This window comes from Meleagris gallopavo, chromosome 6 (genome assembly GCF_000146605.3).
Source record: "Meleagris gallopavo isolate NT-WF06-2002-E0010 breed Aviagen turkey brand Nicholas breeding stock chromosome 6, Turkey_5.1, whole genome shotgun sequence".
Lineage (NCBI taxonomy): Eukaryota > Metazoa > Chordata > Aves > Galliformes > Phasianidae > Meleagris > Meleagris gallopavo.
The window spans coordinates 38,977,615-38,993,171 of NC_015016.2; the positions used below are offsets into that span (position 1 = coordinate 38,977,615).

Below are 15,557 nucleotides of genomic sequence, written 5' to 3' on the forward strand. Positions count from 1 at the left end.
TTTAAAACAGTGAGTCCAGCCATTAGTTTCACTTGAAGGAAAGCAACACTCTATAAGAAATTTAGTTTTATTATGTTTTTATTTTCTTTTGGGGAAAAATAAGTTATAGATCTGCGAATAACAGAAGAAATATAACATAAATATGGAAAAATCCATGCACTATTTCTGTTTAAACACAGAATCAGAAAGGAATGAGAGAGAATGAGCTTTCAGAAAAAACAGCGGTCAAAATAATCTCATTTAACTTGCACGGTCTGAGAGACATTCATAAATTGACTTGTATACGTATTTCACACAATTATTTTGTTTTGCTTCAAGACATTGTTGCAAACCACCATGAACTGCTTGCAGCTGGGCTATGGATCACAACAGACTGAAAGTGTTTCCAGGTCCCTTGAATGCAGCTGATGCCACACATTCTCTCTGACAGTGTCTCCTAACACAACACACCTTTCACCAAACGTACTTCTGGGAGTCAAAGATTTGATAGGGCACCATTAGCACAAAAGCTGCAGCTAGTCCACCATAAAAATCCTCTCGCATCTGATCTTCGAATTATTCTTTGGAAGATGTCCATAACATACAGAACCCAAATGAACTCTACACTAGGACCACTGGCTACTCAGAAAGTTCACCCTAAGCGCATCCCAAAGATAGACATAAATCTTCAGCTTGCAAGTAACCCTTCTTCTGCTCCATGCCTTAATTCATGAGATTGGTGCAAAACCTGAACAATGACCAAAATGACACAGAACTGCAATGAACTGATACTAGTAAGTGTGAAGCACTTAAAGATACAAAATGCAGATGAATGATTGCAGTAGGCAGTTTCTACAATCACTGAAGAAAGCCTTTTGAAGTGGAACAGCACTCCTCAGCAGTTGGAAGCAGCAGACCTGCCCCAGACATCTGTACCAGCAGCAGAGCACCGCGCATACTCAGCCCAAGGACATGGGGCTGGTAACCAACTCCTGCCAGATTCTTCCTCCAACTTCCAGGAGAGACCTTTCCTGGAATGACACTCTCAGCCCTTCATGTACTTTCTAATTTTGCAACACGTTGTCAACACTTACATCCTAGCCAAGTACTTGACTCTTCTTTTGCAGAACTTCTTCAAACAAAAAACTGGGAATGAAAAGGATCTTTTGCATTTAGACACACAGCTGTGCAAAAATCAACTTTAGTGTCGCTGTTAAAAATGTTAAAATCAATGTGATTATTATTATTTTTTTTTAAACAGCCGAAAGCCATCTAATTACACAACATACTGCAACAGTCATTTTCCCAAATTCACTTTCCCAGGAAATCAAACTGACAGAACTTTACTCCTAATTTCCTGCTCTTTCCTCTATTACCATATATGTTTTTCTTTGGTGCCACTGCCTTCTGGCTTGCGAGTAGATAGAAAAAAAATAATAATAATGAAAAGACAGACAAAAGGAAGATATAAGTTCTTCAATAATTAGTAATGCATGGTGCTAGTAATGAGCCAGGAAACCCACAAGCTGAAGCATCTGAAAGGGATTACAAATACCTTTTCCTGAGGCTACACTTTACCATGGCTCCAACACTCTGCCTGCTAGTAAAATGAACCCAATCAAAGAAAAATATAGAAGGTAATAAAAGGTTATTTGTACTCACATTCATCCTTGTTTTATGACCTAAAACTCTCTAAAGTATGCCTAGCTAATACAGTCCTGGTTTAAGCTCCTTATTTTGACTGTCCATCTCCAGGAGAAAAAAAGCAATATACTGAATGCTTCAATTTGGATATGAAAAATCTCAACAATTAAATAACGTAACCATAGAACAGCAAGTTCCAGCTATACTAATGTTTCAACTACTCTAATGTTTCATGACTCATTTTCCCTAGAGATTACTCTTTCTCCTCACAGAGAAGAGTTTTTCACCATTTACCAGAAGCAAACAGTTTTGTTTATTTTCAAAAGCAAATGCAATGTTCCAGAGATCAATAAACTAATTTTTGAAGTGAACTGTCATATCTGTTTATGGATGATAATCATCATCTGCTTCAGAGGCACTGTGCCACAGATGTTTTCTGCAGAATAATAAATAGTGAAACGAGATTCCTCTACTCCTCCACATACATATACAGCACAGCACAAATCCCTGTGTACAGCTTTAAAGCAATGAGAAGTCATGCAGTCAGAAAGTAATTACAACTGAGACACCATCATTCAGTATTTTAATTCCTATCTATTTCTTTCTCCAGTGCATCCTAAGTAAGCAAATACTGAAGAAAAATAGGCACAGATATGTTTAAATTACATTCTGATCATTCAGAAATATTAAAATGCAAATGACAAACTACATAAAATCCAAATTCTAGCATTGAAAAGGGATGAGCTTATGGAGTCCTCTGCATATTTGTGTAGAGCTCTATCTACAGCACTAACTTTTCTGACAGATTATTACCATGCTTTATCATCTTTAGGTAAGGCAATACATTCATCTGCTTTTAAGCAAGAGACTAACGTTTATTTGCTCGTAAAAATATTTTATTTGTCAAGAATCATTTCAGCTTGTTTATGTTCAGCCCTGAATTTTTTTTCTCCAAGACTTCTTTCAAAAATTTTGAAACCAGAGATGTGAGCATCTCTATCTTCATGCAAGTTCTGAAGGGAAGTGAAAAACACATATCTACAGCCAAGCAATGCATCCTTCTCAGCCTCACTACAATGATTATTTCCAAAGCATGTTTTAATTAGAAGCACAATGCTTTATTACAGTTCTCCAGATCAAGAAAGAGAGAAGTGTAAAAGCATACCAGGCAAAAGGAAAGGCAAAAAGAAACCTGAGAAAACTGAAGAAGAGCCTGCAAAGATCTGATAGTCATTCTTCCAGCTGTAGAGGAATCTACACATCCAACTCAATTATTTGAGACAAGTACTGACTTCAAACTTCCAGAAATTACTGTGGGTGCTGTTTCTGAATTACAGATAAATCACTGCAGTTTTCCCTGGAGGAGCAGTTTTGATCTTCATTCTTTACTCTCTCTCCATACAGGGATGCCCATTGACTCCAATGACAACAATGTCATGGAGTTAAACCAGAGGAGAGACAGAAAAGTAAACAAAAATTCTGCTAATTTAGTCCACCAAACAGGCTTTCCAAAGGGCCAGACAATGGTTGTAACAGGCACGAGGAACACTGCTTGAGAGGAAGGAAAGCCAGAAAATCTCTGAGACAAGCAGTCATCAGGTTGGCTCAGTTTTAAATATGTAGCCTGAAAATAAACCAGAGGAAGATTAGTTTCTGGCCAGATTAATTTGGACCATTCTCCATTCAGGAGAGGAAGACAGCATATGATAAGCAGTGTCATGCCTCCTGCTTGCCTTTTATGAGCACTCACCTGATTCCTCAGCAAGCCAATTTCTTATTTCTTCTAATTTCAATTTCTCAAAGCTCCCATAGGTGTGAAACACAGCAGAACCTGCACAAAAGGTGGCAGCAAAAGGAAGGGAACTAGACTGCTGTGTGCAGCTGCAGAGAACTGGAAGATGGGATGAGGCGAAACAAGAAACTGCACCACCCAATTTTCAGCAGCTCTGAGCTGAGTGTTGGAACAAGGAGTCTAGTTCTTTGTTCTTCCACAAACCTAAGCTGAGAGTTTCCATCTCGCCACAATACAAGGCACAAGCTGCTTCACAAGATAAAGGCTTTTGTTCCTTGCCATGCTGCTGATACATGATGAGAAAAACAAGGGTTATATATGCCAATCCAACAACTGATACATATGCTGAAATTACAAGAGTTGTATAAAAAGCTCTCTGTGTATTTAGTAGCGGTTTTACAGCCACCACCAAACATTCGAGAAAAAGGGAAAAGAAAGTAAAAACTGAACAAGCTTTGGACAATTCTCAGAAGTTACCAGAAAAAAAAAATCATGCATGGGCCTACTTTTTGAATTCACTTTCCCTCCGAACTCCAATTTGACTTTAATTAAGACATGGAAAATCCAATTGACTTAGAATAGTCTTTAAAAAAAAGCAGCAATCCTATCCAGACAGAGATGACTTCTTCCAACGAGTGTGATTTGGCACTCTCTGGAGGCTAAGCGCTCTGTAATTAAGCAAAATGAAACTTGTATGGGGATATTGAGAACACTGGAATTATCCTACAGCACGGGTATTATTTGCCAGAACATTATCCTTTTATTGCTTTTATACCATTAAGATGTAAAATTTAATTAGAACACAGCAACAGACTTAGCTTGTATTATGTCTACTTGTCAGCTGTGCAGCTCACCTTTGGATGATATTCAGTCAGTATGCAAGCAACATTTTCATACTGTTTTGTGTTGTAATAAGAACATGTTATGAGAAAGGGATATAATCAGATTCAGATGTAACTATGTGTTGCTTACACCTGCAGGACTTCAGGAAACTTCAGTAAAGGAACACAAATTTCACATAAGATTCAAGAAGATTATCAAAATTATTATAAGATATCGTTATTATATAGTATATATAAATAAAAGATATTGAGAACAGCACTGGGTCACAGCCACACAAAAACAACATTTAAACGCCCAGCATAAGAACGAAAAAAGATTAATGAAAAACTAAGTGACTTGTTTTTCTCAGAAAAGGCTTTTACTGAACCAGAATAACTTCCTAACAAGTCACTATCACTCAAAAAAAAAAAAGCAGAAAAAAATGTTTTTATTTCACTTCAGACACTGCAGTGAATGCCATTATCTTAAAAATACCATCCAGCTGTTCATCTAATATATGATGATATATCAAGTGGCAGGGCAGAGCCCTTTCCAGTTGCAGTTAAATGCGTTTATTTATTTATATAGCAAGCAATTCGCAGCAGGAAAGCAATCTTTTCATTCTTGGAAATATATTAACAGAAGTATTTAAAAGACTGAAGGTGAGAACAGAAACTGGTGGTTGTTTTTAAGTGACTTTCAGCACCTACACTAAAAGCACACAAAATAAAAACAACAACAACTTATTCCTGAAATTGTTTTTATTTATTTTGTAATCTCTCTCACCTTCAAGGTGCACTGGAATTTAAATAGGTTCAAGCCATTTCTGCCGAGAGGCAGGGAACACTTAACTCATCATTCTGCTATTTTTAAAGTACCTGTTCACAACATTTGTCTGTTTGAGGAGAAAAATTCAGACATCACTTCTAAAGAGAAGGAATTAATATTAATCTTCATATGACACCTTCCAGATTCGTTAAAGAAGTTGCAAAACTGACCACTGCTAACATACACAAAGCTTCTTAGTAAGAGCCATTAAATACTAATCTACATATCACACAGGTATTTATTAATGAATGGTCAATTTTTCAATAACCATCTATTGACAGCATCCAAAATGCACTTCATGAATTTCCCTTGAATTGGACAATGTTTATTTAAAAATAAAGAAGCCCAATTGACTAAAAGAACTCTGTTCCAGATAGCAAGGAATTACAACTTTCTGCTTTCATTCAGAAATTCCTGAACACAAATACAGATTACAGCAGCCAGTCTGTCATCCACATAACTCTATTCCTCTCCTACATCACTTAAAACAGTCATTACTTCTCCCTCTTTATTATTTACCTTTGAATTACCTTCCTTGTGATGTTTGGCACAGGATCGAAGCTGATTGATCCAATATTGTTTCTCCTTCGCGTCAGCAGCTAGAACAGAAGCAAGAGAATGCAAGGGATCACACGAGAACTCTTTTTTGGGATAACAGAAGATGAAAGGAGGAGGAGAAAGAGGGAGGTTATTTACTCGTTGGGACTGTACGTTCTAGTTTACTCTAATTTAACTATGTGCTATTTCTGAAGTACAATACCTGTAAATCTCAACTTAAGATGCTGTGGCCAGTTGGAAGCAATAAGCTTACGACACTTCTTCATGGTTATCTCTACCAGTTGTTATTTGTCTCATGTTGATTTGAGACACTCCTTACCAGTTTCAGACATTTTTAAAAGCAGAAGTACCTCAAGATGGCTTTCAGCTTTTCCTTTAATCATCGCTGTCCATGAAGAACAAAGGCCAGTCACAGCATTTAAATATGTGAAAACTCTATATCCAGGCCCATCAACCAGACAAGCTACAAGTTCTGCACACACTTCAGGTCTTCTTCAGTGCAGTTCAACTGAACTTCTCTTTACATCTTTTTGCTGGTATGCCTCTTATAGATACAACATCCCCTGACCATCCTTGAAAAATTTAAAATTTAAAAATTGAGGATCTTAATAGTATTCCACTGGCATTCTTCCTTCTTCAACCCTTTAGCAGATTCATTATTACATGTTGTTGGCACGATGGTGGTAGGGGAGAAGATTAGAAATTAAATGCTATGATGTGGACAGCACACGAAGTATCTCCCATAGACAATATGCATTTTAAATTCACACGTACTTAACTCCACGTTACTATTCCATTGTGGTTTATAGCGTAACATGCAAGAATACAGCTGTACAACCACTACCTTCTGCCAGTACAGGGAAGTAAGAGATAAATGAGAGGAAATGCAGAAGCAAGAAAGGAAGAACAACACAGCTGGTACTTTAAGCAGCACTGTACCTCTCAGCTTAAATATCTCTCCGTTAGCTGAGTAGACCACCAACATGTGCGGTACTTCATCGCTGGGTGATATTATAGCTCCAGCTAAAGACAAGGTTCCTCGAGGCTTCTGGGTTTTACTTTGTTCATTCACAAAATACTGCAGAATTCCCGTCTCAAAGTCCAGCACAAAGTACCTGTTCAAAGAAATACAGTGTTTCTGTGAAAGGGTTTTTCAAGCAGATACTTAGAGGAGCATAGATCTATCTTAAAAAAATAAAATAAAATAAAATAAAAAGATAAACAAGGCTAAGCCACTTTTGGTAAATCAACCAATTTTATAAGGTAACATTATTTTAACTAGTAGTTGTTTAGGGGGCTTGGGGTGTTTTTTCTTACGGACATTTTATTCTTTTGCACAGGTTTCTTCCAGATTAACAGAGAGATTCACACAAGTCACAAAAGCAAGGAAAGAAGGCTTTAGTTAAAGAGATGCACTGAAGATAGAGACAGTTTCTTTTCTGTTGGTTGCTTTTTTCCCTTTGCATTTACAACCTTGATATATGCTAATTCCCTGCAACCAGTCTTCTGAAAAGGAGGAGCTCTTTTTGCAGAAGGATGAGCACAATTAAAGTTATGATATTTTCACTTCTGTGATTGTATTTCCCACGCAGTTGTTCTGAATTTAGTTCTGAAAGTTGAGCAAAGGAAACTGTACATTCAGTTCCCATTAAACGCTGGGTAGGTAGAAAGTAGCAGTAGCTATCTACAACAATACAGCTAAGATGTGGGAGCAAAAAATAATAACAATAATAAGCAACAGAAGGTACCATGTTTGATGATCATCTAATTTCCAAATTAGCTATTCATAGAATGTTTTTTGCACGTTTCTGAGGAAAGCCCTGAGAGGTTGAAACAAAAAACAAATGCTTCATGTAATAAAAAAAAAATACATTTAGAAACAAAGTGCAAAAATCAGAGTCCTTACTCGTATCTAAACTCACTAAGCCAAACATCTATTGTTTGCATGGTGTGAAAAAACTGCGCTCCAACATAGCTGTTTTGGAAAGGGAAGGAGCAATAGCCTCCTGCTGAAGAGTAAACAACCAACATTATTCTACTTCAGACTTCACTTGCTCATCTTCAATTGGCCCCAGCCATTCTACAAGAAACTAACTGCTAGGACTGTAAGACCATACAAATGAAATTAATTGTGCAGTTCAAGTGAGACAGAAACATTATTTTAAATATAGCCATCTTTCACAACAGCACATATCTTAAGTAACTTTCTCCTACAGGAATCATACATATAATCAAACAAAACAATAATTTAACTCTTTGCCAAGAGGGGACAGAAAACCTCTTAGCTCACATGAAGGACAGTTTGCTGTGACTCTAGAGTGAATATGATGCAAATATGACCTACCTGCTTTCCTCCACAAAAAAATAAAAAATTTCTAAAAAACAGCCCTAACAAATTGACCATTAACATGGGCATTTGGAACACGTATTTGCTATTGTTTCTCTAGACAGGATTAGCATACTTAATACAAATCACTGTTCAGTATTTCAGAAACTCTGACTAACCAGACTTGTTATTTTGCATACCCCAGATTTGCTCAGGTTATTACTTTATTTTGAAAGTGTCATTTTGTTTTTGCCATTTTCTCATTATTTCCATATTAAGAACGCCTTTAAGCTTTTCCATCACATAATATTTATTGGATTGTTTTCATAGCCCACTGAGGTTCCTGTTGTTCTTTCCTGTTTCTCTTTTTCCAGCTAAATAAGTTTGAGTATAATAAGCCTAAGATCTTCAGAGCTTTAGGCATTTTGCTTGGGCAAGCATCCTTTGCCACCTTTACACACAACTCTACTCCCACTCCCTCCAAAACAGAACAAAGATCACCTTTACTTTAAATTATTCATAGATAAACAACTCTTGCTTCAAATAATCTTAAGCTAGTGCATCATTAACCCTCACACTTCTGCCCCGACTCCATCTCCCATAAATATCTCCACAACCCTCCCCTCTCTAAACAAATGGAAACCCTCTTTGTAAACATGAATCATCTTTTCCCCCATCCTCTACAGAGTTTATCTACACAGCATAAAAAAGACTATAGCAATAGCAAACAATGTCAACCTCCATAACATTTTCAACAGCAGTGCTAAAAATAAGGGAGCTCTAAACAGAAATTGCCAACATTTGAAAAGATTAACTTATTGCCATCTATTACACCAATCTATAATCTCCATGTTTTGTTTGACTTTTAAATGATTTTACAATACTGCTTCTTCCTCACTTACAAAGCATTTTTCCCTTCTTCTGATTGCTCTGTAGGGAGAGATGATGCACTTAACAGTTGGGTAAAACAGCAGAATTGAAAAACATCTGATCAAAATTCTGACTGCAGATTTCATAGCACATTTTCGTTTACTTACTCTCAGTTTTCCTTGTCCACTTTAAAAATATCTGTTACATATTCAAAGAGATAAAGCAGACAGAAGTGAAGCTATGCCCCTGAGAAAATGATATGGTCACTTGACCCTAGTGCAAGTGTTTCCCTCTATCCAACTAATAAAAGTTCTCAGTTTTCTATTTATTTAGATTGAGCAAACAAGTCCATTCTGAGCCTGTGACATCCACATGATAACTGCCCCACTTACTTCACTCCTGTTATCAGACCATCTTTTATCAACTACATCACATGCAGTAAAGTACTGCATCTTCACAGCTTAGAAAAAAAGCAACAACTGCAAAAAAAAAAAAAAAACCTCTCCTCCTACCAAAGAAAAAAGATCCTTTGAGTCTATTAGAACAGAGTCTATTAAGTTACATCTACAGCACGAGCACTTCAGTTGAGAAATCTTCACATATGAGACCAGCAAAGCACCCCCAGAATGAACATAAGCTCCACAAAGACATGCTTTTTTGCATTGCATAAAGCTACCCAGAGAAGGAAACCAGCCATTCACGTAGCAAGTACCTTTCACCAGCACCATGACACCCTGCAGTAGTAACTTTGAAATTCCACACATGCAGAGACGATGGCATCCTTCCATATGCTTGTCATCATAACCATAGCATCAGTGTGAATTTGACCTTCTAGTCAACCATAACCTATTTTATATATAGTCTCAGAAAAACAGAACATTACCACTGGCCTCATCCCTTTGGTTTTTTAGATGCTTTTGTAGTTGCTTGTAAAAGCATGCAAAACATTTTCAGTACAATTTGAACAGTAATACTAAATGGAAAAAAGAGTAACCAGTTTTCACAAGCCTTCACATTGCTCTCTTCAAGTACTCTGCCTTCTTCTGTCATCCCAGATGAATCAGTTTTTATGCCTGACAACTTTGAAAGCCAAAAAAGCAAGGAGAATTATCTATAGAAAGAGGAGTTCTAACCACTCAGCAAAAACTGTTCAGGTCAACAAAACAGCTTTCCTCTGACTTTGGAAAGGCCAAAAACTCAGGAATTTTTCATAGTCATCCATTCTAACCGTGACCTTGTTCAAGTTGAACAGAGAAGTATTTGATTCATGACTCCCCTCCCCACCTTTCTCACAGCAGTATCCCAGAGAAAAAAAGGAGGGAGCTGCACAGACATCTATAAGACATCTATAGTCTCACAACGAAGGCAGGTGGATAAAACCTTCAAAAACATTAAAGTGTTAAAAAAGAGCTAGGAGAAGGAATGAGGGATAAATGTTCAATCAAGCAACACAATACTTCAGGAGAAAAAAAAGAAGAAGAAACAGAAACAGCCTCCAAAACATTTTCTTATGTCACAAGACAAATAATCCAGATAAGACTATCAGAAAAACACAGGAGAAATGGAGACCAGATTCTTTCATTAACTGAGGATGGAAAAGCAATATATATAAAGCAAGAGAGAAGTCATGATGCTACATGTCCCATTTTAGAAGCCTGATGTAACTGTAATCAAAAGAAGAAGGGTATCTTGTAACTTGAGTTCCACAAGTCATTTGTTCTGCACACCAGGGAAATAACAGCATTAACTTCCCTAGAACTGATTAATCTTGTCATCTTTTCCTCTATTACTTTTCTGGGCTTGCTCATAGAGCACAAAGTTACCCAGGACATCGCATTTCTGTAATTAGTTTACAGATTACCACTGATGAAAACTTCAATATACTCTTAAGAGAACAGCCAGGCAGGAGGTAGCAGAGCTGAGTTATGAAATACCAGACATAAAACAGCAAGAGTCATACAGAAGTTACAAAATAACTGTTACTGACACACACTTCCAAAGGAACCTTGGTTTTTCTCTTACACTAAAACTGGAAAAAAAAATCTTTTTTTTTTTTAATTAATATTCATTAAAAGAGACCACCACTATTGCTCCAACATCACAGCTGCTTAAGCACTGTTCACATTTGATACAAACTGGATTTCATGCTCTAAACTCAAATCCGTTTGGAAAATACCAGCTTCCTGCTCCTCCGGCCCAGCCCCATCTCAGCAGTCTCCATCAAGATCCTGAGATTCACCACGGATCCTCCCCCTCTGCCCCCCCAACTTCTTCTGGGTACTTGCCATAGACCTCACTGCTCATGGGATTAACTCTTACATTTCCTTTTCATTAATGGAACACAACTCCATGAAATGAATTGGCCATATTTCTGATATTTACTCTGGAATTACTTTCAACTTCAGCAGCTGAGGTCCCTTGGTTTGCTCAGCCCAGAGCAGAGGAGCTGAGGGGAGGCCTGATGGCGGCTGCAGCTCCTCACAGGGAGCGGAGGGGCAGCGCTGAGCTCTGCTCTGTGTGACAGACACAAGAGAATGAAGCTGCGTCAGGGGAGAGTCGGGTTGGGAGTTAGGGACAGGTCTGTGCCAGAGGGCGGTGGGCATGGAACAGCCTGCCCAGGGCAGTGGGCACGGCCCTGAGTGCCGGAGCTCAGGGAGTGTTTGGGCAGCGCTCTCAGACATTGGGTTTGGGTGTTGGGTGGTGCTGTGTGGAGCCAGGATTGGACTCCTGGGATATTCTGTGATTTTTTTTTTTATTGCCCAGAAGTACACTATGTATCAAACAAGTGGAAGATATAGCTTGTACTACTGTCCGCTAGTTACAGCAGAGTATTTTCAAACATTCAATTCTCATTATCCATAAATGCCTAACAACTGAGTCCATCAGATGCATTACCACCTGATATCAATTACAAGGTAAAATATCCAGCAACACTCAGCAATCAAGAATTGTATTTCTGCTCTAGCAAAAAAAAAAAAGACTGATAATCATATTTTTTTTAATGTAACTCATCAGTTTGTTAAAAAGGCCTGATGACAACACAACTTCTATTTTACTTGCTGTATTTCAAAACCGTTCCTCTCCAACTAAATCCCAACTCTTATGAATTTTGTAATTACCTATCTTGACACTTATCATTCAGTTCCATTCCTAACCCCTTTATCCATCCACCTTGACAGCCATTTCATTAATAAAAGTCAAGCAGTGTAAGCATTACACACTAGGAAGCACAACTCAGTTGCTTTCTAAATTTGTGGAGCTGAAAAAAAGAGACTCAAACACTGTACAAATCAACTATTTCGATTGGATTTGACATTTAGTGTTAAGTGTATTTTTATAGCAAACTATGGAAAGCTTACCTTTGCTTCCCCATTCAAGAAGAATTTAACAAATAGCAGTAATTTTGGTCTAGGGAGCAATAAAATGCTTGTGGTATATTAGAACAAAAATGGTCTACCATCTGAACCTGACAGAGAACAACAGCATTTTCTGCCAAAAAAAAAAAAAAAACTTTCTTATATTGCCAATATACTTCTTATACTGCCCCAGTTTGAGAGGATCTGAAAACATCTAAAGCTATCGGAGGAACAATATAAGCATTTCCCATGTAATTTATTTACTTCACAGGTTTTCAAGAAATATCATTTACACATTTCTACTTAAATGAAAAATTTTAGTATTCTCAGATGGAAATACATTTTTTTTTTTAAGAAAAATCAAAACATTTATAGGCATTTTAATTTTCAATTTCACATCCATAACATGGTACACTGCCCGCTGAAGCTGACACTGAATAAAAGTCTCAACTCACACAAAGGTGTGCCCCTAGCAGAAAAACACCTCTTACAATAGCTACGATCTTTTCTCTGCTCTGAACACATCCAACTATCTGAAAATAAGTTTTCATTACTCTGTAATGCCAGGAAGTTCTCTTGGTAGGACTGCTAGTTCTCCTTTCATCCATTTCAATTCACCTCTAACAACTACCAACCAGCTGCATGTCCTTCACTGTTTCCATAATCCTCAAGAAGATGGCATTTTCAAAAATAATCAAACTATTCTATAATTCCTTTTTTAATGTGTTTGAATTAAAAACTCTATGTAAGAATCGCATGACAAAGTAAATGACTGCATCCAAGGAAAGTTTATGGTTCTACTAACTGAAAAATTAGTCATACAGAAATATTTCATTTTTAGGAAACTGTCTTGTTAGGCCACTTCGGAGATACGTATGCAACTAATTAACTGTTGTTGGTTTTTTCCCCCCTCTTTTACCTTGAGCCATAAGATTAATAAAATCGTTCATGTCAATAAAGAAGCCTGGCGTACACTTTTGACAATCAAGGACTTCGCTACTCAGCGTCATCTCTGAAGACATCATTTGAAGACTGGTGGTTGGGAGAGCATGCTTACATTTTGGTTACTGTTTAACATCCTTTATTTATTGAGGTTCTTCAATTTATTATTTTTTTAAGTAAGAAAAAATAAAAACTGCAGTATTCTTTAAAAACTTAACTACTTTGAGCAACTCAGAATGAAAACTCAATTTTTAAAAACAGCTATACTAATCAAGCTTAACTGCAACTGGGAATTTTTGGAACCATTACACATCTAAAATGGAGAATTATTACTCACAGTTAATAGATGACTTGTTTCCGATTATTACGTTCTCCTTGATTTTAACCACAGATCCACAAAATCTCAAGAGAAATCTCTACTGCTTTGCCAACTCCCAGTCAATTTCTACATATTTAAGCGAGTACACTTGATGAACAGAAATGTCACTTCTCATCTGAAGAAGCTACATTTGCTTCGTAAGTTCAATTTTTGCTTCCTCAGCCAATTACCTTCCCCTCTTCAACAGTCTGAAATTCTACAGACAGCAACAGACTATGGTCAGCTGCCCTTATTTTGTAAAATGAGAATACAGTAAAAATAAACTAATACTACATAGTTCTCTAATTTCAAGTGGACTTGCTTAGGGTTGCTTTTTAGGATTGTGAAGAAAATATAGCCTTAAAGATAACGCATCTATTTTTCACTCATCAGGCTTAGAATTCATACCAATTATGAAAAAGAACATTAACTGTATTTATCCATGCTTCAGCACATCCAACATCACCACACTGAGGGACAGCAATTTATAGCAAACAGATAAACAAAAGGTACACAATTGAGACTGATACCATAAGCAGCACTTAGAGCTTACACTCCAGTGAACTGGCTGGCTGCCCAATGTTATTTGTGACATTTAACAATCCTTCCTATCTTCCATTTTCTTTTTCTTTTTTTTTTTTAATTTGTTCTAAATTTGCTACTACTTAATAATTTAGCAGACTTCACTTCTGTATTGCAGATCACAGAGAAAAGGCTAACAGCGACATAACTGGGAGAAATAAACAGGTCAGTGCAATCTTAATTACAACAGTATTATTATCCAGTTCAATTCACATCACAGATGAAAAACAGAGTTTGCAGGTAGAAAAATAAATTTTCATTTACAAGGAAAACAACTTTGATACAAAACAAGCACAGAACAACTCCATGTTACTTCTAATAACTGGACTACAACCAAAGGGGAATTGGGCTTGAAAACATTGGAAATATCCAAATAATTTATCAGGACAGTATCTCTGATAGAAGCAGATTTTATTCACAATTGCAATGGCAGGCATCCTGCAAACAGGTGCACATGCACTACTTCAGGTTCACAAATCTTCCCAATACTTAACTAAACATATGGATACCTGCTAAACATAAAATAGTTGCTATCTACACACGCATATTGCTAATTGCTTAACTTCTCCTCCTTAAGTTTTCTATCACTCAGGTCTTGCCTGTCCAGCACCAAAAATTAGTAGTCATTCTACATAAGAAGCCTATTGATATCCTTGTCTCACTTAGGAGTGGGACGTCTAACTTGTCTTTAACTCAAGGCTCAGAGGTACTCCAGATGGCTGGGCAGAGAAGAGCTGCAGTCTTGGTACCTATAAATTACTCCATCTACCTCATCCCTGTGACCATAAATTTCTTCAGCTATCTGCTGAGCATGCAAAGACTATCAGAGACCCCCGATGAAGTAAAAAGACACTCCTGAAAAGAACTATTAGTAAAATGTTTATCTTGTTAGTTGGCAGCCATCAGAAATCTCTGTTTTTCCAAAATCTAGTGGGTTTTATATTGTTTAGATTTTGCATACCAGGAGGATGCAAAGAAAATACAATGCATGTTCTCTGCTTAGTCAAAGAATATTCTAGCTGGAAAGTGCCATAAGAGTACTCAAACTAACTCTTTGGAGAATATATGATCAATCTAGGTGAGACATAAAGAAAGAAATCAACTCATTTGCTTTCATCATACAATAAATCACACACACACACACACAAAAAACCCTAAATATTGAGGGAATCATACATTACTACAGTCTTAATCATCTCCAGAAGCAACACAATCAATAGAATTTGATAGGTTTGGTGTGTACACTTCACATCAAAAATTGCATTGTGTCTAACAAACTCCTTTTCCACAAAGTACTTAAAAATTCAGTATGAAATAAGCAGTTTATAAAATATCCTAACACACCAAAAATACATCTCTCCAACAAGACAAATACCAGATTGTGGAAAGAAGGCTCTATTATGTCCATTAAACATACTATGAATGACCTTAAAAGCTAAGAATCTCAGAGACTTATTTGAATGAATGTAATAAAAAAGATGACACTGAATGTAGCCAGTG

At 36.9% G+C, this 15,557-nt stretch overlaps 1 protein-coding gene across 1 annotated transcript in view; it reads right to left on the bottom strand.

The window, feature by feature from the left end:
* Positions 1–15,557, bottom strand: part of OSBPL10 (oxysterol binding protein like 10) — a 112,307-nt gene that overhangs the window by 63,918 nt on the left and 32,832 nt on the right. The window contains exons 3-4 of the mRNA XM_031554050.1: positions 6,563–6,761; positions 5,585–5,664 (exon numbers count right to left, since the gene is read on the bottom strand). Of these exons, the coding sequence (XP_031409910.1) occupies positions 5,585–5,664; positions 6,563–6,761 (279 nt within the window). The remainder of the gene's footprint in view (positions 1–5,584; positions 5,665–6,562; positions 6,762–15,557) is intronic.